At 40.5% G+C, this 21,397-nt stretch overlaps 1 protein-coding gene across 1 annotated transcript in view; it reads right to left on the reverse strand.

The window, feature by feature from the left end:
* The window catches only part of prkg2 (protein kinase cGMP-dependent 2), an 80,961-nt gene that overhangs the window by 35,163 nt on the left and 24,401 nt on the right, over positions 1-21,397 (reverse strand). The window contains exons 4-7 of the mRNA XM_062981517.1: positions 17,020-17,133; positions 11,244-11,349; positions 9,129-9,192; positions 4,963-5,040 (exon numbers count right to left, since the gene is read on the reverse strand). Of these exons, the coding sequence (XP_062837587.1) occupies positions 4,963-5,040; positions 9,129-9,192; positions 11,244-11,349; positions 17,020-17,133 (362 nt within the window). The remainder of the gene's footprint in view (positions 1-4,962; positions 5,041-9,128; positions 9,193-11,243; positions 11,350-17,019; positions 17,134-21,397) is intronic.

The following is a 21,397-nucleotide window of genomic DNA, read 5'->3' on the forward strand; positions in this document are numbered from 1 at the left end:
GTAGTCATGGGCGATTTCAATTATCCCGATATCTGCTGGAAAACAAACTCAGCCAAGAGTACAAAGTCCAACAAATTCCTCACTTGCCTTGCAGATAATTTTATGGTCCAGAAGGTAGAAGAGGCAACAAGGGGATCAGCAACTCTTGATCTAATCTTAACAAATGTGGAAGACCTGATCAATACAGTTGAAGTGGTTGGATCCTTAGGGGCAAGTGACCATGTGCTCCTGCAGTTTGCAATACAAAGGAATGCTGAAACTAAGACAAGTCAAACACGCTTTCTGGACTTTAAGAGAGCTGACTTCCAAAAAATGAAGGAATTACTGAGCGGCATTCCATGGACGCCGATATTAAAAAACAAGGGAGTTAAGGATGGATGGGAGTTTTTCAAAAGTGAAATACTCAAGGCGCAAATGCAAACAGTGCCAACAAAGAAGAAAAATAAGACAAGTGCAAAGAAGCCAGAATGGATGTCCAAAGAACTTCTAACTGAGCTAAAGCTCAAAAGTGACATGCACAAGAAGTGGAAAAGGGGAGAAATCACCAAAGAAGAATTCAAACGTATAGCCAACACCTGTAGGGAAAAGGTTTGCAAGGCTAAAGCACAAAATGAGCTCAGGCTTGCCAGGGACATAAAAAACAACAAAAAAGGCTTTTTTGCTTACGTTGGTAGAAAAAGGAAGAAAAAGGAGGCGATAGGGCCATTGCAAGGAGAAGATGGGGTGATGGCGACAGGGGACAGGGAAAAGGCAGAACTACTTAATGCCTTCTTTGCCTCGGTCTTCTCACAAAAAGAAAGCCATCTTCAACCTCAGCAACATGGAATGGACGAAGGATTGGGGGAAATCCAACCCCAAATAGGGAAACAAGTTGTCCAGGAACACTTGGGCTCTCTAAACGAATTCAAGTCCCCAGGGCCAGATCAGCTACACCCAAGAGTACTGAAGGAACTAGCGGAAGTTATTTCAGAACCACTGGCAATTATCTTCGAGAGTTCTTGGAGAACAGGAGAAGTCCCAGCAGATTGGAGGAGGGCGAATGTGGTCCCTATCTTCAAGAAGGGAAAAAAGAACGACCCAAACAATTACCGTCCGGTCAGCCTCACATCAATACCAGGCAAAATTCTGGAAAAGATCATTAAGGAAGTGGTCTGCGAACACTTAGAAACAAATGCGGTCATTGCTAATAGTCAACACGGATTTACCAAAAACAAGTCATGCCAGACTAATCTGATCTCTTTTTTCGATAGAGTTACGAGTTGGGTCGATACAGGGAATGCTGTGGATGTAGCCTACCTGGATTTCAGTAAGGCCTTCGACAAAGTCCCCCACGACCTTCTGGCAAACAAACTAGTAAAATGTGGGCTAGACAAAACTACGGTTAGGTGGATCTGTAATTGGCTAAGTGAACGAACCCAAAGGGTGCTCACCAATGCGTCGTCTTCATCATGGAAAGAAGTGACAAGTGGAGTGCCGCAGGGCTCCGTCCTGGGCCCGGTTCTGTTCAACATCTTTATTAACGACTTAGACGAAGGGTTAGAAGGCACGATCATCAAGTTTGCAGACGACACAAAACTGGGAGGGATAGCTAACACTCCAGAAGACAGGAGCAGAATTCAAAACGATCTTGACAGACTAGAGAGATGGGCCGAAACTAACAAAATGAAGTTCAACAGGGACAAATGCAAGATACTTCACTTCGGCAGAAAAAATGGAAATCAAAGATACAGAATGGGGGACGCCTGGCTTGACAGCAGTGTGTGCGAAAAAGACCTTGGAGTCCTTGTGGACAACAAGTTAAACATGAGCCAACAATGTGATGCGGCTGCTAAAAAAGCCAATGGGATTTTGGCCTGCATCAATAGGGGAATAGCGTCTAGATCCAGGGAAGTTATGCTCCCCCTCTATTCTGCCTTGGTCAGACCACACCTGGAATACTGTGTCCAATTTTGGGCACCACAGTTGAAGGGAGATGTTGACAAGCTGGAAAGCGTCCAGAGGAGGGCGACTAAAATGATTAAGGGTCTGGAGAACAAGCCCTATGAGGAGCGGCTTAAAGAGCTGGGCATGTTTAGCTAGCAGAAGAGAAGGCTGAAAGGAGACATGATAGCCATGTACAAATACGTGAAGGGAAGTCATAGGAAGGAGGGAGCAAGCTTGTTTTCTGCTGCCCTGCAGACTAGGACACGGAACAATGGCTTCAAACTACAGGAAAGGAGATTCCACTTGAACATCAGGAAGAACTTCCTCACTGTGAGAGCTGTTCGACAGTGGAACTCTCTCCCCGGGGCCGTGGTGGAGGCTCCTTCTTTGGAGGCTTTTAAGCAGAGGCTGGATGGCCATCTGTCGGGGGTGCTTTGAATGCGATTTCCTGCTTCTTAGCAGGGGGTTGGACTGGATGGCCCATGTGGTCTCTTCCAACTCTACTATTCTATGATTCTATGATTCTATGATTCTATGACAGGTGTGAGCATTTTTGAGTCCTCTCTTACAAATAGAAGATGAATCCATCAAGAAGAAAGGCCAGTGTGTGTATGTGTGTGAGTGTGTGTATTCAAAAGTGAAAGGATTTTAAAAACCATAAAGTCTATTGACAATTACATACTAAATCATAAAGGTTGAGCATCCCTTATATGGAAATTCAAAAAGAGAAAAATTCCAGAATCCAAAATTGCTTACGTGAGTGGACTGAGATAGTGATTCAACGTATGCAAAAAAGTCATGTATAAAATCACCCTCAAGCTATGTGCACAAGAGGTACATGAAGCCTAACTAAATGTTGTGTTTAGAACAGGGTGCCCATTTCCAAGATATCTACTTACCCGATATTCAAAATATTTCTGGAACTTTAATGGTCTACAAATAATTTCACAAAATTCTAATGTGGAATCCCCAAAATGACAAAGTGGTGATGCGATGATAAATCCAGTATAAGTGTATGACTGTATTGCATTTCATGCTTTGAACTTGTCAAGGCAAATATTTAATATGAAATATGTCTATCGGAATGTTTTCCTGGTTTCATCCCATAATGTTGATCTTATAAATTCTGTACATCAGGCCAATTCTGAGCAGTAAGACAAAGAGAAAATATGGGCCTCCAGAAGAAGAAAATCTATACATGGACATTAGATGCATGACAGAGATGTCTAAGAAAGATTGCTAAAAAATATATAGTGAGAGAAGCAGCAGAGAGTTATATAGAAATTTCCACTGAATATTATTTTATAGGAAAGAATATCAGAAGCCAAAAATACTCTTAGTTGACCTTTGAGGGTTTGATAAACTAGAATATAGCTGTAATGGTTGGGTGAATCTGAATGTGTTGATATGTAAAAGTGCTGGATGAAATAGATATGCACCTTAGGCTCAAACTACAGTGTACTGTATACTGGGGGGCCTCGGTGATGCAATTAGTTAAATTCTTATAACTGCTGACCTGGAGGTTGGCAGTTTGAACCTGCGGGATGGGTGGGCTCCTGCTGTTAGCCCTAGCTCCTGCCAACCTAGCAGTTCGAAAACATCCTAATGCAAGTAGATCAATAGGTACCACTTTGCTGGGGAAAGGCACAAAGACGCTCAAAGCAACCATGCCAGCCACATGACCAGGAGGTGTCTACAAACAACACAGGCTCCTCGGCTTGGAAATGCTGAACAGCATCTTCCCCAGAGATGGAGATGAGCACCACATCCAGAGATAGAAATGAAAGGAGAAGCCTTTGCCTGCATATTTGTCTCATTGGATTTCACTGTAATGAGGCATTGGATGTTTGCCTGCGTCTGTTTATATGCTGTTATCCACTCTGAGTCCTCTTGGGGAGAAGGGTGGAATATAAATAAAGTGTTGTTGTTGTCGTTACTGCTTGAGATCACTACCTGGCTGAGGCAAGAATAGGAATCCCTATTCTCTCCTTTGACAAAATGCAAAAAATTGTTTTCTGGGGGCGAGAGGATTTTTTCCAGATTCAGTAGGCAAATTGTTGGAGCAGCACCCAACAAGAGTGATTACTGTCAATTCACGTTTTCTTGCCTAATGTAAGGAGGCCGCAGAAGTGTTTACTCCTGGAGCCTGCCAACTGGTAATGCACCATCTGTCCCTAGTCCTGCATGACTGCTGCTTTGTTGTTATCCATCCAGTAATTAACATATAAATGTTTTTTGATTAAGTCTCTTCACCTTCTGCATATAACGTAAAAAGAGAAAGCATTTCTTTCCACTGCGTTTTTTAAAGCAAGGGATCGTTTAAGACAAGGTTGGATCCAGAGAGTTATTCTGAGCATGCCTAAAGACACAAAAACAAAGGTAAGATTTTGGCTTATGCCCTTTAAGTGGTAGACCAAGGATGATGAAGACTTGGCTCTTCAGATCAACAGTACATACTCTAATTGTTCAAAGAACTCCTACTATTCCACTTTTACACCTGCTTTTAAAATAACCCATTTTCTCTGTCCTTCTCCCACCTTTCTCTTCTGTTATTATTTAATCTCATTTGCTGCAAACTGAGTTCAAAGAGCAGGAATAGTTTACATTAAATCAATCCAGGAAGGGGAGGGAAAAGAAGGCAGTTGAATGTTGACTTTCCCTCCAGACTCAGGCAAAAGCAAACTGCTGCAGATTAACTCGGGTGCATTTCTTCATTAATAATGGTGCTTAGGCCCCTTCCACACAGCTGAATACAACCCCACATCTGCTTTGAACTGGGATATATGGCAGTGTGGACTCAGATAACCCAGTTCAAAGCAGATATTGTGGGATTTTCTGCCTTGATATTCTGGGATAGTGAGCTGTGTGAAAGGGCCCTTGGTCACATGTGTCCTGCTTTCCTGTTTGGAAGCATGAATAGTTTACTATGGCTTGCACATTGCGTGCTGTCCCTAGCCTCCAGTGTGACATTGGCAAAAAGACAGCTTCATGCACACTTCCATTAGCAAACATAGGCATTCCTCTTTCCTAGTTTCTTACCTTCCCTTTGGCTATAACAAAGAATGTATTTCCTTCTTCTCCTTCACGAATAATATAATCACCCTTATCATAGTATTCCTATGGGGGAGAAAGAATGCAAGATTATAAAAAATGTAGCAGGCTATTCCAGTCTTTTCAGGGGCCTAAAGTAAACCCAAAAGCATTTTATAACACATTGTCAAACATCTTGGTTTTAAAGCAGAAAGTTATTCACATCCACACAAACCTGCAGTCCAAACCTCAATAACAAGGTAATATTATTCAGTCTACATAAACCCAGGTAGATTGAAATAGATAGCTCCGAGCAGGAATGAATGATTGCAGCATTGCATAATTACTACTAAACTTGCAGATTTTCTGTATCAGAATCACAAAGCAGCTTCAAGCAAGAAGAATATGCAATTTCTAAAATCCAGAGCTTGAAAATACTAGAGGAAGGAAGGATGCTGTGAGCTAAGTATTCTGCACCATTGGCTGCATTTGTATTCTTGCATAGTCCTGTTATTCAATCTGCTTCTCATCACTTAGAAAGTATTCAGAAGAGGTGACTGGTCATTATGATAATTCCATTCCCTCCAAGGGTTAGTAGTTACCATTGTAGATGAAGAGTCAAAAAAGTCAATATTTGCTTTCTTCCTCAAAAATTACTAAATACAAATAAACAGGCTCAATTGCAAATTGCTAAAAAAAAAACAATGCCAAAACTGTCCCTGGAAGTCAATATGAGATTGATGTATATTGGACACATCTTTAAAAGAAATTGTTTAGAAGAAAAGATAATAATGCTTATTAAAGTGGAGGACTTTAATTGGAGCCTCCGGTGGCTCAGTGTGTTAAAGCACTGAGCTGCTGAACTTGCAGATGAAAGGTCCCAGGTTCAAACCCGGGGAGCAGAGTGAGCGCCCTCTGTTAGCTCCAGCTTCTGCCAACCTAGCAGTTCGAAAACATGCAAATGTGAGTAGATCAATAGGTACCACTCCGGCGGGAAGGTAACAGCGTTCCATGCAGTCATGCTAATGGCCACATGACCTTGGAGGTGTCTGCAGATAACGCCGGCTCTTCGGCTTAGAAATGGAGATGAGCACCTACCCCCAGAGTCGGACATGACTGGACTTAACGTCAGGGGAAACCTTTACCTTTACTAAAGTGGAGGACAATAGGAAAAAGAGGACCACATTCCAGATGGATAGACCTGGCCAAGAAAGCTATGGCCCTGGATCTGCAAGAACTAAGCAGGGCTGTTAATAAGAGGGTGACTTGGAGGCCTTTCGTTCATGGAACCACCATAAGATGAAGCTGACCTGATGGCAATTACCAGATCAATAAAAAAACAGTGGCTTGTGACTTCTATGCCAGTGGGGCAAAGAACTTACAGCATGCTTCACACTGAACCTTGAAGGAGCTATCCATTGAGATGAACCTATTTTGGAAATAAAGTTCAGCACATTGGATAACTCCACTGAAGTTCAGTCTTAAATAGGAAAGAAATTCAGTGCCCTACTGACATAAAAGTCACCAGCCTTGTATATATATCTTAAAAAGCTGGATAAAGCAGCATAAAACACAGCACAAGTCAATGCATGACCTCTATAATATTCTTCTTGGAACCACTTAGTCAGTGGTCATCAACCTGTGAGTCCCCAGGTGTTTTGGCCAGTTTACCAGCTGTTAGGATTTCTGAGAGTTGAAGGCCAAAACATCTGGGGACCCACAGGTTGAAAACCATTGCATTTAATGAAGCAACACTCCACAAACGTAAAAATAACAGTAAACCTTACTATTAATACTGCAAAAGGATTGAAGTTATCCCCATGAAGTTACAAAAATAAGGTACTGGGGGAAAGAGTTAATTATACATAACACATTTGTAAAAAGTTATTTCCATGCTCTAACAATCCTGTCAAGCTGCATCTTAAAAGTGAAAGAAAGAAATTGGACTGGAAGAGGGATGATAGAAGTGCTCTGGAGAGGAATTCTGGTAAGGTTTACTATATAGGGAAATTTATATTTTTCTGAGCTCCCATTTAATTTTATAGCTTTAAAACAAACTCGATTTGGTGAAGCCAGTGGTGCAGATTATGGACTTGTCTACACTTCTAGAAATCTTGAATTGGGCCAGAAATCATCCCTGGATGTTCACATGATGTCCAGGAGTTTCCAACCTATAATGTGAGGTAAAAACATTTACCCTAGTTTTATACCACATTAGAAGTCACGGAATAACCCATACTTTGGAGTTAGTATAAACAACTAGACTGGTTCTGATTTGAACTGATCCACTGTCCACATGGACAGTGCCACAATCTCTTTTTCCCTACCTGCCATGGCACAATGCTATGAGACTCTGGGATTTGTAGTTTAGTGAGGCAACAGCCCTCAATTGGAAGAGGATACTTAAGACCTTGTAAAACCACAACTCCCATTGAGCCAACACGGTGAAAGTGGTGTCAAACTGCATTAATTCTACAATATAGATGCATTATTAGATATCCTTTGCCAAGAATCAGTGTTACACGGTTCTCTTTGAATAGTCTGAATATGGGCAGTAGATTCCCCCCACCTAATAGAAGGTGAATGTGTTACATAGGACTATCTTGGAAGGTATTCAGGTCATTCATGCAGGAAATTAACTTTGCTCACAAATTTCTAAAAAATCAGATATGACCTGTTAGACAAGCATTGACCACAAATCTCAAACAGAGTATTTTTTTAATCTGGTTCAAATTACATTTCTCCATTGCCAAATCACTATGGAAATAATTCAGCCATTAATGCTGCTGAATTATATGACATATTTATTTGCAAGTAAAAATTGTTCAGTCCTGGTGATATAATGAACTAAATGAATTCCTTGTCCTGACCATCTGTTCTGTTGAACCATAAAGTTATATGCTTACATAAGAATAATGTGCATAATAAACCCATATGCCCCGAATGATTCCATTCCGCCCTTTATATAAAATTATCTGTTCATTTATAGTACTGAGTACTACTTATACTAAATATGAAGACAAGGGGGGGAAAAGAAAGGGGAGTCCACAACTAGTAATATCTCCGTTCTCAAACAATTATTCTAATTGGAAGATAATTACTGTACTTTAAAAGTATAACTCAAGAAAAGAAACTAAGGATGCATCTATACTGTAGAAGTAATGCATTTTGACACCTCTAAGTGCTATGGGATTACGGGAGTTGTAGTTTGGCGATGCACCAATGCTCTTTAGCAACAAGGCAAGATACACTCTGCCAATACTTATTTTGAAAATCATACATTAAATTCTTTACAAATTGGTCATCATTACTAATGTATTTGTTTTTGCTATGTTACAGCTATAAGAAGCAAGGTTGTTATCCACAAATTTCATAGCCACAGACATAAATCACAGTGTTTTTTTATCGTGTCAGAAGCAACTCAAGAACGTACTGCAAGTCACTTCTGGTGTGAAAGAATTGGCCGTCTACAGAGATGTTGCCCAGGAAATGCTAGGCTGTATTAGCTGGGAGGCATCTCCCATGTCCCTGCAAGCTAGAGCTGACAGACGGGAGCTCACCCCATCTCGCGGATTTGAACCGGCAACCTTCAGGTCATCAACCCAACTTTCAGGTCAGCAGTACAGCCAGAACAAGGGTTTAACCCATTGTGCCACCATGGCTTCTTACTAGGACTAGTATAAAAGAATCACAGGCAATCCCCGAGTCAGATGTTTGTAACTCAGGGACTGTTTATAATTCCTTTATATTTAAGGAATGTGAACCAGGCAGAGAACACAAGCAGTGCATGGGGATCTGCCAAAAACTGGTGGTGGTAAAGTAGACATCATAAACAAACACATTTTATAATGAATAATGAAATTTAGTAAGGATTTATATGTGGCTAAGGTCATCATAAATGCAAACGTGGCAACTGAAGCACAGAACAGATTGCACTGTTGAGTGGTCCTGCCAAGTTTTGCACTTATTTAAAGTGGAGGTGGATCTACAACACTTTATTCTTTTACAAAATGACCCTGGTTAAATAACACACACCTGGCTTTGAGATTAACCAGAACACCCCAGAATGTGTAACAAACAAGGCGAGGTTTCACTGAAGCTGTATAACTTTCTCCTACCAGAATTTCCTTTAAGATTAGATATGAATATATTGTTTTGGAAGCCCAAGTACTTACCACTTCCAAGCAGTCCACGATCTTTGACAGCTTATCTTCAGGTAAATTCTTCAGCAAAGACACACTTGGAAATAATGAAAAGCAATTTTGTGCTTTTAATACACCTTGAACACAGAATTTCACGTTCTTTATTAAGCCAATATTTTGGACAGTTATTGTTACTCAGTAGAATTTGAAAGAACGTTATGAACAAGATCTCTCAAATTTGCAATTATCCTTGGCATTGTTTTCACACTATCTGTATGAAGCAGGAGGATTTGGGGAGTTTCAGCTCCAACAATGAACTTTCTAAACTTTGTCTTTAGGTGACAATGAAAGTGAGTGGATAAAGCTTAAAGAGAGGCAAGAATTCAAAAAGGTACAAAAGAATCAACACTAACAAATGCCTTCTGTGTGTGTGTGTGTGTGTGTGTATGTTTTGGATTGCTTTTCACTGTAATTTTGACATTACTATAGTTGTTAAAACCTGTACTTATGAGAACTTCTCCTAATTTGAATCCTAAAACAGGGGATAAAAATGGTATGGGTACAAGACAAAGATTTTTAAGCCTAATTTTTTTTAAAAAAAAATCTACACTGTTTTCAAGACAAAGAGTAAAATAAAAATGGCCTGCCTGCAAATCATCAGTCTGCCAGTGGAATTGACATTATTACAGGGCATTAAAAAGAACCTGTTGCCAGGTGCCCATTGTTCTGTTCACAGTTCTGACATTCAGATTGTGTTGAAATTGATTATATTTCTTTCAAAATGAGGAAGTCAGTACAGCATTGAAAATAAATTTAACACATCAATTTTTCTGTAAATTGGTTAAAAAAAACCCATCTGGAATTGCAAGAGATGTATTTGGGGATTATTTTGGTTTTTGTAACTTGAATAAGCTATTAAAACAGATGTGGGACTCATGTAGTTCAATGATTAAATTGTACATGTCTATTTGTCTCCATTGGATGTCCAAAAGCCAGGACTGGGTTTCCATTTGCACATGCAACAATCCCTTAGTACAGGTTGATCATCCTTATTCAAAATTCTCAAGTCCAAAATATTCCAAAATCCAAAATTGTCCACTTGGGTGGCTGAGATAGCAACACCTTTGCTTTCTAAACTGTGTTTCATGAAGAAAATTATTTTAAAAATATTGTGTATACAACTTTCTTCAGGCTATGCATATATGGTGTATATGAAACAAATTAATTTTGTGTTTATACTTTGGTCCCATCTCCAAGATACCTCATGCTGTATATGCCAGTATTCCAAAATCCAAAAAATATATATCTGAAATATGAACACTTCTATTCCCAAACATTTTGGATAACAGATAGTCAACCTTTATTAACAGGAGCGATTGACTTCATCCACTGTAGTGAATGCATAGGAGGACAAAATATTGTTTTGTAAGAGAAGATGTCCAAACTACATCATAGAAATTTTTTTATCGTGTCAGAAGCAAATTGAGACAAGTCACTTCTGGTGTGAGAGAATCGACTGTCTCCAAAGACGTTGCCCAGGGGACACCCGGATGTATTACCATCCTGTAGGGATCTTCTCTCATGTCCCCACATAGGAAGCTAGAACTGACAGATGGGAGCTCACCTGTCTCACAGATTTGAACCGCCAACCTTTAGGTCAGCATTTCAACCAGCACAAGGGTTTAACCCAATGGTTCTCAACCTATGGGTCCCCAGGTGTTTGGGCCTACAACTCCCAGAAATCCCAGCCAGTTTACCAGCTGTTAGGATTTCTGGGAGTTGGAGGCCAAAACATCTGGGGACCCACAGATTGAGAACCACTGGTTTAACCTACTGCACCATCGTAGCTCCTTTTGGCTTTAGATAAAGCCAACTATTGATGTTAAATTTGTCTATCTCATTTCAAGTCAATGAATTATCAGTGTAGACTTGGACAGATGTTCCCTCCAAAATTATTGACCAACTTAGTAGATATCTCCTAGAACCACAGGTAAAATAAAAACATTCAGATTTCACTTCCCAAAGGGGATAAATTTCACTGGCAGCCTGCCTCAATGAAATCACCTGGGTTAAATGATCATTGATCATCTTGGATCTCAACTAATTGTTAGTAAAGGCAATTAAGCATTGTCTCAACACTACATTTACCTTCTTAGGAAGTTTCTGTATTGGTCATGTCTTGCTTGTGCTGTTCTTCTCATTATATTTTGGAAAACCTCTCTGTCTAATGCCCATGTTTTCACAATAGTGACAGCTTTAGGAAGGGAAAGGGGAGAAAAACAAAATGAAGAAAATGTGACATTTAATAGCATACCTGGTACTGATTGTCTAACTTAAACAAGTCCACTGAGAATAGCACATTCTCTCATCTATCTGAGAAAAAGTGCATTGCTCACATTCAGGCTGGTTTTTTTTCCTCACCTTTTTATAGCAGGATTTTTCACTGAAGTATCCCTTCCAGATTCTCACCTTGTTCGTGTTATTACACGGTTTCACCTGGCAATTGCTTGGTTTTTGTTTGTTTTTTTTAAAAAAGTGTGACTCTTGGCATTTTCTCTTTGAAAACAACTTATAAATACTGTAACAAAATAAATAAATGCAATTTCCAACAGCATTTCAGAGAAAAGAACCAACATTTTTAGAGCCTTCAAAGTCAACAGATGAAATAGTCAGAGTTTTGGGGGGGTTTTTTCGTGTCAGGAACAACCGGAGTTGCTTCTGGAGTGAGAGAATTGGTCGTCTGCAAGGACGTTGTCCAGGATACGCCCAGATGTTTGATGTTTTACCATCTTTGTGGGAGGCTTCTCTCATGTCCCTGCATGGAGCTAGAGCTGATAGAGGGAGCTCATCCGCGCTCTCCCCGGGTGGGATTCGAACCTGGCAGCCTTCAGGTCAGCAACCCAAGCTTCAAGTCACGAGGCTTTTATCCCCTAGGCCACCGGAGGCTCAATAGTCGGAGTAAATTGACTAACTTTGAATTCAGCCATCCTCTGCCATTGTTGCTGCTGGGTGCTTTCAAGTCATTTCTGACTTCTGATGACCATAAGGCAGTACTTGGAAAAATTGCTTCTTGCATGACAACTCCAAGAAACTTTCCATCTAGCATAGTATAGGAATTTTAGCCCACAGAGCAATTTTTCCAAGTTCCAGACTGTGGTTCAAGAATACATTTGACTTTCAGCTTTTGGATGCTTCCCATCCATTAACCTCACAGATTTGCTGAGAAGAAATGAAATAGGATAACCCTCTTGGGACATCCTGCTATGCTTTTCAAAGAACAAATTGAAATATAATGGATTATATTTATTGTTATTGTTCACCCTTGACCAAACTTCAGGCGACCCGCAATACATGCAGATAGAACTATTTTAAAAGACTTTTTTGGCCATGTCAAGCAACACGGGATTGAGTGGCTTGTGACTGCTAATAAATTAAAGCTGCAAGCTATGGAGAATGTCAATTGCTACAGAAGTGATGACCCTCCGCATATGCAGCCCATCTGCTTTCCCTTGGGGGAAATTGACACATTCCCTTCCTAAGAGTCATGCTCAGGAGACCTAGATTTTAGAAATGAGATACTGAACTGCTGCTGCTACCATTTTGTATATCTCTGATCCTTCCTTTTCATCCCATCTCCTATAATACTAGGCATGTTATTATCAGTTTTCCACCTCTATCAGTAAGACTAAAGAGACAAAAACACAGCACAAAGACGTCACGTGGAAACTCCAGGTCTATCAGGATAAAGGAGAAGAAGCAGATGCCATTTTCTGTTTATAAACTCCTGTATTTTCCTACCACTCCTTTCATCCTTCTTCTTACCAAAAAAAAAAATCAATCAAGAAGGAAAGGAGACAACATTGTTGCATAGTGCCTTTTTTCATTGTTAGGCTAGATGCTCGTCACAAAAGAAGCACAGTTTAAAAGTGAGATTGCATTTTCCATTACTTAACAACTGCTGAGATGTATTTAGGATGCAGAGCAACATGGCTGACATAAACTGCAAATTCATATGTACCAGAACCTGCTCCAACCTGACCTGGAGCTGAAACTAGCTGACAAACTGGGAACGTTCTGCGAAAAAAACAAAAGGAAAGGGAAAAGGAAAGGTTCCACTAGATAAACTAATCTGCATGGTACTACTGCCTTTTGTATGGGATTAGCAGAAATCATTCCGTGCTGCTTTTCTGAATATAAATTGAATCTGATGGGCATGAAAAGCTGTTGGCATTCATAAAACTGTGTTGATGCTTCAGAAAAGCTAGTAGGGAGAGAACCCTCTTGCCAAGGAGTCAGATAAGCAGTTCTTCTACAAAAGGGATGGAAATCGTATGACTATCAAGATGCTGTTGACTGTAACTCCCAGCATTGCTCAGCATTGACTATGGTCTCATCCACACTTCCATGTAGTGCAGTTTCTGAATGCAGTTTAACCACTTTGAACTGGATTATATGAGTCTACATTGCAATATAATTCAGCTCAAAGCAGTTAAACAGCATTCTGAAACTTAATTATGTGGCAGTATAGATGAGGCCTGCTCTGCTTCGGCTGCACATCTGGAAGATCAAGGGCTTTCCAATCTTACCTTGATAAAGCCATCTGGCTCTGGGTTGCTGTGAGTCTTTCGAGCTGTATGGCCATGTTCCAGAAGTTTTCTCTCCTGTTGTTTGGCCCACATCTGTGGCAGGCATCTTCAGAGGTTGTGAGGTCTGCTGGAAACTGTGGAATGTCCAGGGTGGGAGAAAGAACTCTTGTCTGTTGGAGGCAGGTGTGGTTGTTGCAATTAATCACCTTGATTAGCATTTGATGGCCCTGTGGCCTCAAGGCCTGGCTTCTTCATGTCTGGGAGAATCCTTTGTCTGGAGGATTTAGCTGTGCCTGATTGAATCATGCCTGGAATTCCTGTTTTCAGAGTGTTGTTTTTTATTTACTGTTCTGATTTTAGAGTTTTTTAAATACTGATAGCCAGATTTTGTTCATTTTCATGGTTTCCTCCTTTCTGTTGAAATTGTCCACATGCTTGTGGATTTCAATGGCTTCTCTGTGTAGTCTGATGTGGTAGTTATTAGAGTGGTCCGGTATTTCTGTGTTCTTAAATAATATGCTGTGTCCAGGTTGGTTCATCGGGTGCTCTGCTATGGCTAACTTCTCTGGTTGAGTTATTCTGCAGTGCCTTTCACGTTCCTTGATTCGTGTTTGGTCCCTGTGTTTGGTAGTCCCTGTGTAGACTTCTCCACAGCTGCATGGTATAGGGTAGAGTCTTGCAGAGGTGACAGGATCCCTCCTTTTTTTTCGTGTCAGGAGCAACCGGAGTTGCTTCTGGAGTGAGAGAATTGGCCGTCTGCAAGGACGTTGCCCAGGGGACGCCCGGATGTTTTGATGTTTTACCATCCTTGTGGGAGGCTTCTCTCATGTCCCTGCATGGAGCTGGAGCTGATAGAGGGAGCTCATCCACACTCTCCCCGGGTGGGATTCGAACCTGGCAGCTTTCAGGTCAGCAACCCAACCTTCAAGTTACGGGGCTTTTATCCCCTTGGCCACCGGGGGCTCCTAGGATCCTGTCTTTCGCTGAATGTTTGACTTGCTTCTTTTTTGATTTGCATGATGGTTGGAGTTTTTATAGGATAGATACGTACATAAAAACTCCAACCATCACCCAAGACAAAAAAGATGCACAATTAAAGCTCTGGCAGACCATGCAAAAAGAATCTGTGAACCTCACCTCCTCCAAGGTGAACTAAACCACCTAAACTGGGCTCTACAGGCCAATGGATACTCCACCACAGACATCAGAAGAGCTGCAAGGCCAAGAACAAGTCATGACAAAGACAAAGATCCACCCAGAGGAAAAGTGTTCTTACCATACATCAAGAGAACCACTGACTGCATAGGGAAGCTGATGAAGAAACACAACCTACAAACCATCTACAGACCTACCACGAAAATCCAACAAATGCTACATTCAGTGAAGGACAAGAGGGATCCTCTCACCTCTGCAGGAGTCTACCGTATACCATGCAGCTGTGGACAAGTCTACATAGGGACCACCAAACACAGTGCCCAAATACGAATCAAGGAACATGAAAGACACTGTAGACTAACTCAGCCAGAGAAATCAGCCATAGAAGAGCACGTGAACCAACCTGGACACAGCATATTATTTGAGAATACAGAAATTCAGGACCACTCTAACAACGACCACATCAGACTACACAGAAAAGCCACTGAAATCCACAAGCATGTGGACAATTTCAACAGAAAGGAGAAAACCATGAAAATGAACAAAATTTGGCTACTAGTATTTTTAAAAAATCTAAAATCAGAACAGTAAATAAAGAACAACATTCTGAAAACAGAAATTCCAGACATGACTCAATCACCTCCAACCAAAGGATTGTCCCAGACAGGAAGAAGCCAGGCCTTGAGGCTACAGAGCCATCAAATGCTAATCAAGGTGATTGATTACAACAGCCACACCTTCCTCCAACAGACAAGAGTTCTTTCTCCCACCCTGGACTTTACACAGATATATAAACCTCCCTTGCCTATTTTCCAACATACCTCACAACCTCTGAAGATGCCTGCCATACATGTGGGCAAAACGTCAGGAGAGAATGCTTCTGGAACATGGCCGTACAGCCGAAAGACTCACAGCAACCCAGTGATTCCGGCCATGAAAGCCTTCGACAGTGCCTTTGGACTCTGTTTCAATATTAGAAATATATTGCCAAAATCAATCATCAGGATTGTTCCACAGCTCTTACAACACTAGTCCCTGGGTGCCTCACTGTAGAATATTGTGGTTTAACACCACGTTAACTGCCCTGGGTTAATATTGTGGAATTATGGATGCTTGAGTTTTACAAGGTCTTTGGCCTTCTCTGCCAAGAGTGCTGGTGCCTCAGCAAACTACAAATCCTAGGATTAAATAGCATCGAGCCATAGGAGTTAAAGTAGTGTCAGACTGCATTAATTCTACTGTGTAGATGTGCCCCTCTCCATCTCACAGTTTCTGTGTCTCTATCTGTCTTTCCCATTGTAGCTTGCTTTCATGTTTTAGCTATGGAATATTACTTCAAATTTGTTATTTCAGTTGCATGCTGACTTCATCATTAAGCTTCTTTTCAAAGGTAGCAACTAATAATTTCAGCAACTTTATTCCCATGGCGAGAATGTCTTCAAAAACCATGCAGTTTTCAAATGCTATTCGTCATTTGAGACTCTTTGCATGAAATTTGGACATACAGTAGAGTCTCACTTATCCAAGCTAAACGGGCCGGCAGAACCTTGGATAAGCAAATATCTTGGATAATAAGGAGGGATTAAGGAAAAACTTATTAAACATCAAATTAGGTTATGATTTTAAAAATTAAGCACCAAAACATCATGTTATACAACAAATTTGACAGAAAAAATAGTTCAATGCGAAGTAATGTTATGTTGTAATTACTGTATTTACGAATTTAGCACCAAAATATCACGATATATTGAAAACATTGACTACAAAAATGGCTTGGATAATCCAGAAACTTGGATAAGCGAGGCTTGGATAAGTGAGACTCTACTGTAGTTGTTTTCTACAGAAAACAACCATGTGCAAGAAAAAAAATTCTATAGAAAACAATCATGCACAAGAAACAATATTTCAAAACAGAAATAATAACTTTCCTGAACAGAAAAATCCCATTTTCTGCATGAAACAATCCCTGGAAAATTTTTCATAGAAAAAATTCCAAACTGCAGAGATTTGTCTAAAATTTTTCTTCTCAAGGTTTCTTAACACTTGAAAAATATGCCTTGAGAACCATCATTCCAATATTTTTGAATATTCTTTCCAAACAGCTGCTTGACTCACTGACATGATCTCTATAACTTAAAAAAATAAACCGCAAAGCCAAGAATAAGTAGAAAGAGTAAACTCACCCTTCACTGAGGCTGTCCTTGTGCAGTTGTACAAAATAGCCAACTCCCCAAATGCTGTCCACACAGGAATGGATGAGAGAAGCTTGTTCTGCTGAAAGACTTCCACTTTACCCTCTTTAGAGTAGAAACCATTGAGAAAAGCATGCCGTTACAATACAGAAAAATACATAGGTAGATGTCATGCCCCATATATATATATATATGCAAAAGAATCGTGCATTGCCATTTTAAAAAAGTAATCAGGTATCAAGTGATGGGAAATGTTTCTACTTCAGAAACTGGAGAGAACAATGGAAGTAAGTTGAGACAGTCCCTCATACTGAGTTGAGTTTTTTTTTATAGTGGCAGAAGCAACTTGAGAACATACTGAAAGTGTCAGAGAATTGGCAGTCTACAGAGATGTTGCCCAGAGGACACCCAGATGTGACAGCTGGGAGGCTTCTCTCATGTCCCTAAAAGCTAGAGCTGGCAATCGGGAGCTCACCCCATCTCGCGGACTCAAACTGGCAACCTTCAGTTCAGCAACCCAACCTTCATGTCAGCAGTTCAGCCGGCACAAGGGTTTTAACTGAGTTAAACTTACACTGAGTTGAGTGACCTCAGTTGACACCCATTGAAATAAGCTGAGGTCAAAGGGGGAAAGTGGGGAGAGGAAAAAAGAAACTGGGACCTTTTAAGATCAGCAGATAAGTGGGACAGGGAATTTGTTGGAACTATCACTGCCAAATCAGAACAGTATAAGGCAGCATTTCCCAACCTGGGGGTCGGGACCCCTGGGGGGGGGGTTGCAAGAGGGTGTCAGAGGGGTCACCAAAGACCATCAGAAAACACATACTGCTCTTTTATTGTATTGTACAAATACCAGCAACAACTCCTAAATGACAAAATCAATCTCTCCAACCCCACCAGTATTCAAATTTGAGTGTTTCAGATTATTTGTGCCAAATTTGGTCCAGATCCATCAATTTTTGGGTCCACAGTGCTCTCCAGATGTAGGTGAACTACATCTCCCCTAAATCACTGTCAATTCCTCCCAAATCCCTCCAGTATTTTCTGTTGGTCATGGGGGTTCTGTGTGGGAAGTTTGGCCCAATTCTATTGTTGGTGGGGTTCAAAGGGCTCTTTGATTGTAGGTGAACTATAAATCCCACAACTACAACTCCCAAATGTCAAGGTCTAATTTCCCCTATTTGAAGACCATGTTATTTTAAATTGACTAATAGTTTGCATGAGGTTCAGTATAATGTAGTGGTTTAAGTGTTGAATTAGAACTCAAGGAAATCATAATTTCAAAATCTGCTCAGCGATGGAACACCATTGGTGGCACTCTCACAGACTCAGAAAAGGGCAATGACAAACTTGCTCTGAATGAAGGCACACAGCAAAATATAATATACAAAGTACAATATTTTGTATAGTACTTTTAACCACTATATAGATTACCTCTATCAGTTCAGAGCAGTTTAGAGCAGATTCCAGATTGACAACAACTACCTTGTTTATTACTATTCTTATTCACCAAGCAGAGCTTAGAACAAATGCTATATATTGAAATAGATCTCAGGTGAGGAATTTCTTTCAAGTGCAATGACTACCCAAAAGAAAGCAATAAGTACTAGAGCAAATCAAGCCTGAATCATCCCTAGCAGCCAAAATTATTAAACTGAGGCTGTTATACTTTGGACATAACATGAGAAAACATGATTCATTAGAAAAGATGACAATGCTCAGCAAAGCGGAAGGCAGTAGGAAAAGAATGGATGTCATTATCAAGGAAGATATGGCCCTGAGTTTACAAGTCCTTAGCAGGACTCTCAATACCAAGGTGTCTTGAGGGTTTCTCATTCATAAGGTCACTATAAATCAAAGCTGACTTGATGGCAATTAACAACAAACAAGAATGAAATAGTCCTTCCACACTTAAATCTATTTATGGTTAACTCTAGCTGTGGCTCAGCTGGTTAGTAGTCAGCAGCAATAAACCACCACTGACCGGGAGGTTGTTGGTTCGAAGCCTGGGTCGGGGATAAGCTCCCGACCATTAATAGCCTAGCTTGCTGCCTACCTAAGCAGCTCAAAAACAGCTGTGTCTGTAAGTAGAGAATTCTAGGTACCGCTTAATGCAGGGAGGCTAATTTAACTTAATTTATGACACCACAAAACTGCTGGTGGCGTGCAAAGAACGTGAGAAAGTACTACCATCAAAAAGGACTCGGCGTCACAGTGGATGATGAAGTGGCAGCTCCCACTGTGGCTGGAATCAAACATACCCTCATGAAGCCGGAAGCTGGACAATGTTAAATAGCCTCTACTGTCTGTCTGTACATGTGGTGTGTCTTATAATGGCACTGAATGCTGTTCTATTCTGTTCTGTCTGTCCAAACGGCATTGAATGTTTGCCATGTATGTGTACTATGATCTGCCCTGAGTCCTCTTGGGGAGATAGGGCAGAATATAAATAAAGTATGTTATTATAGCTTTTTCATGACCGAGTATCATTTTAGATGGGAAACAGTCTTTTTTTTTTCTCCCCTTATTGATTGTAATGATAAACAATTGAGACTTTTTTTGTTTAAAAAACCAGGATCTAACTGGTTGATTTTGATCGACCCTCTCTCTTCCTCTGGCTGAGAGAAAGGAATTAAAATCATGCAGCCTATAGATCAAAGCTCTTATATGAGCTTTAAATCCAATTTTCAATCTATGCAAGCAAGGTACATCACAATCTCTGTATAAAGACCCTGCCTGGAGGCACACTCTTTTGCACGGTTTTATAGCCACTGAAAAATGGATTTCATTAGTGTTAACCATACTTTACCCCCTTTTCAGTAGTCTAAATCTGATTTTTGGCTTCAGCTAAGAGTGTTATTTCATGTGCAAGAAATGTCTTTAAATGGTGGCATTTCTTCATTCTGTGTCCTTGCTGCCTTTATTTGAATTGCTTTCTTTCACCGGAATATATCACAGCAAGGTGTCCATAAAAAGGCTCTTGAGATAAAACATAAAATTATTGTTGTGGCATCGGATGGCATCAGTGGAAATGAAAAATGAATCTACTTAGGTGAGGAAAGGACATGTTTGCTCTTGATGGCAAATTTCCATGAGCCATTTCCTCTCTAGTATTGATTTCAGTTGCTTAATTAGGAGTAACTCAATTCACTATTGACTTTACTAGAATGATGGCGGTTAAGTACAATGGGGTCAAACTAAACGTAATGGTAGCACCCACAACCGCTGAATCACATGTCTCCCATTTGCAGACAAAGTGTGTGGGTGCGTGCACATGTGCACGGACAATTGGTTTTAACATCAAAAAAAGGTGTGGAGCAAGCAAAGCATGGAAATATATTTTAATATAAATAATTCATTTGTTTTATTCATCAGAGTGTTGAAAAGAATCCAAATTCATTATCATTCAATTTGGACCGAGTTCAGAAAAGGGTCAGAACAAGCATTATAAAAGGTGTGAAGAAACATATGAAGAAAGGTTGAGTAAGTTGGGTATGTTCATCCTGGTGAAGGGTAACAGAGATAAACGCTATAAATATCTAAAGAGATGCCACTGAGCAGATGATATGGATTGTTCTCTGATGCACAGGGAGTAAAATCAGGTCTAATGGCTTTAAGTGGCAGGATGGTAGATTTTGACTGAACAGTAGAAATAACTTCTTGACAGTGGGTTGCTGTGAGCTTTCTGGGCTATATGGCCATGTTCCAGAAGCATTATCTCCTGATGTTTTGCCCACATTTATGGCAGGCGTCCTCAGAGGTTGTGAGGTCTGTTGGAAAATAGGCAAGTGGGGTTTATATATCTGTGGAATGTCCAAGGTGGGAGAAAGAACTCTTGTCTGTTTGAGACAAGTGTGAATATTGCAATTGGCCACCTTGATTAGCACTGAATGGCATTGCAGTTTCAAAGCCTGGCTGCTACCGCCTGGGGAATTCTTTGGTGGGAGGTTTTAGCTAGCCCTGATTGTTTCCTGTCTGGAATTCCCCTATTTTCTGAATGTTGTTCTTTATTTATTATACTGATTTTAGAGGCTTTTAAAAAATACTGATAGCCAGATTTGTTCTTTTTCATGGTTCCCTCCTTTCTATTGAAATTGTCCACATGCTTGTGGATTTCAGTGGCTTCTCTGTGTCATCTGACATAGTGGTTGTGAGAGTGGTCCAGCATTTCTGTGTTCTCAGATAATATGCTGTGTCCAGGTTGGTTCATCAAGTGCCCCGCTATGGCTGACTTCTCTGGTTGAATTAGTCTGCAGTGCCTTTCATGCTCCTTGATTCGTATCTGAGCAATGCTGCATTTGGTGGTCCAATTTCTTGACAGTAAGCATGGTTTGGCAATGGAACTAATAGCCTAGGAAAGTGATGGGCT

Source organism: Anolis carolinensis, chromosome 5 (assembly GCF_035594765.1).
Source record: "Anolis carolinensis isolate JA03-04 chromosome 5, rAnoCar3.1.pri, whole genome shotgun sequence".
Lineage (NCBI taxonomy): Eukaryota > Metazoa > Chordata > Lepidosauria > Squamata > Dactyloidae > Anolis > Anolis carolinensis.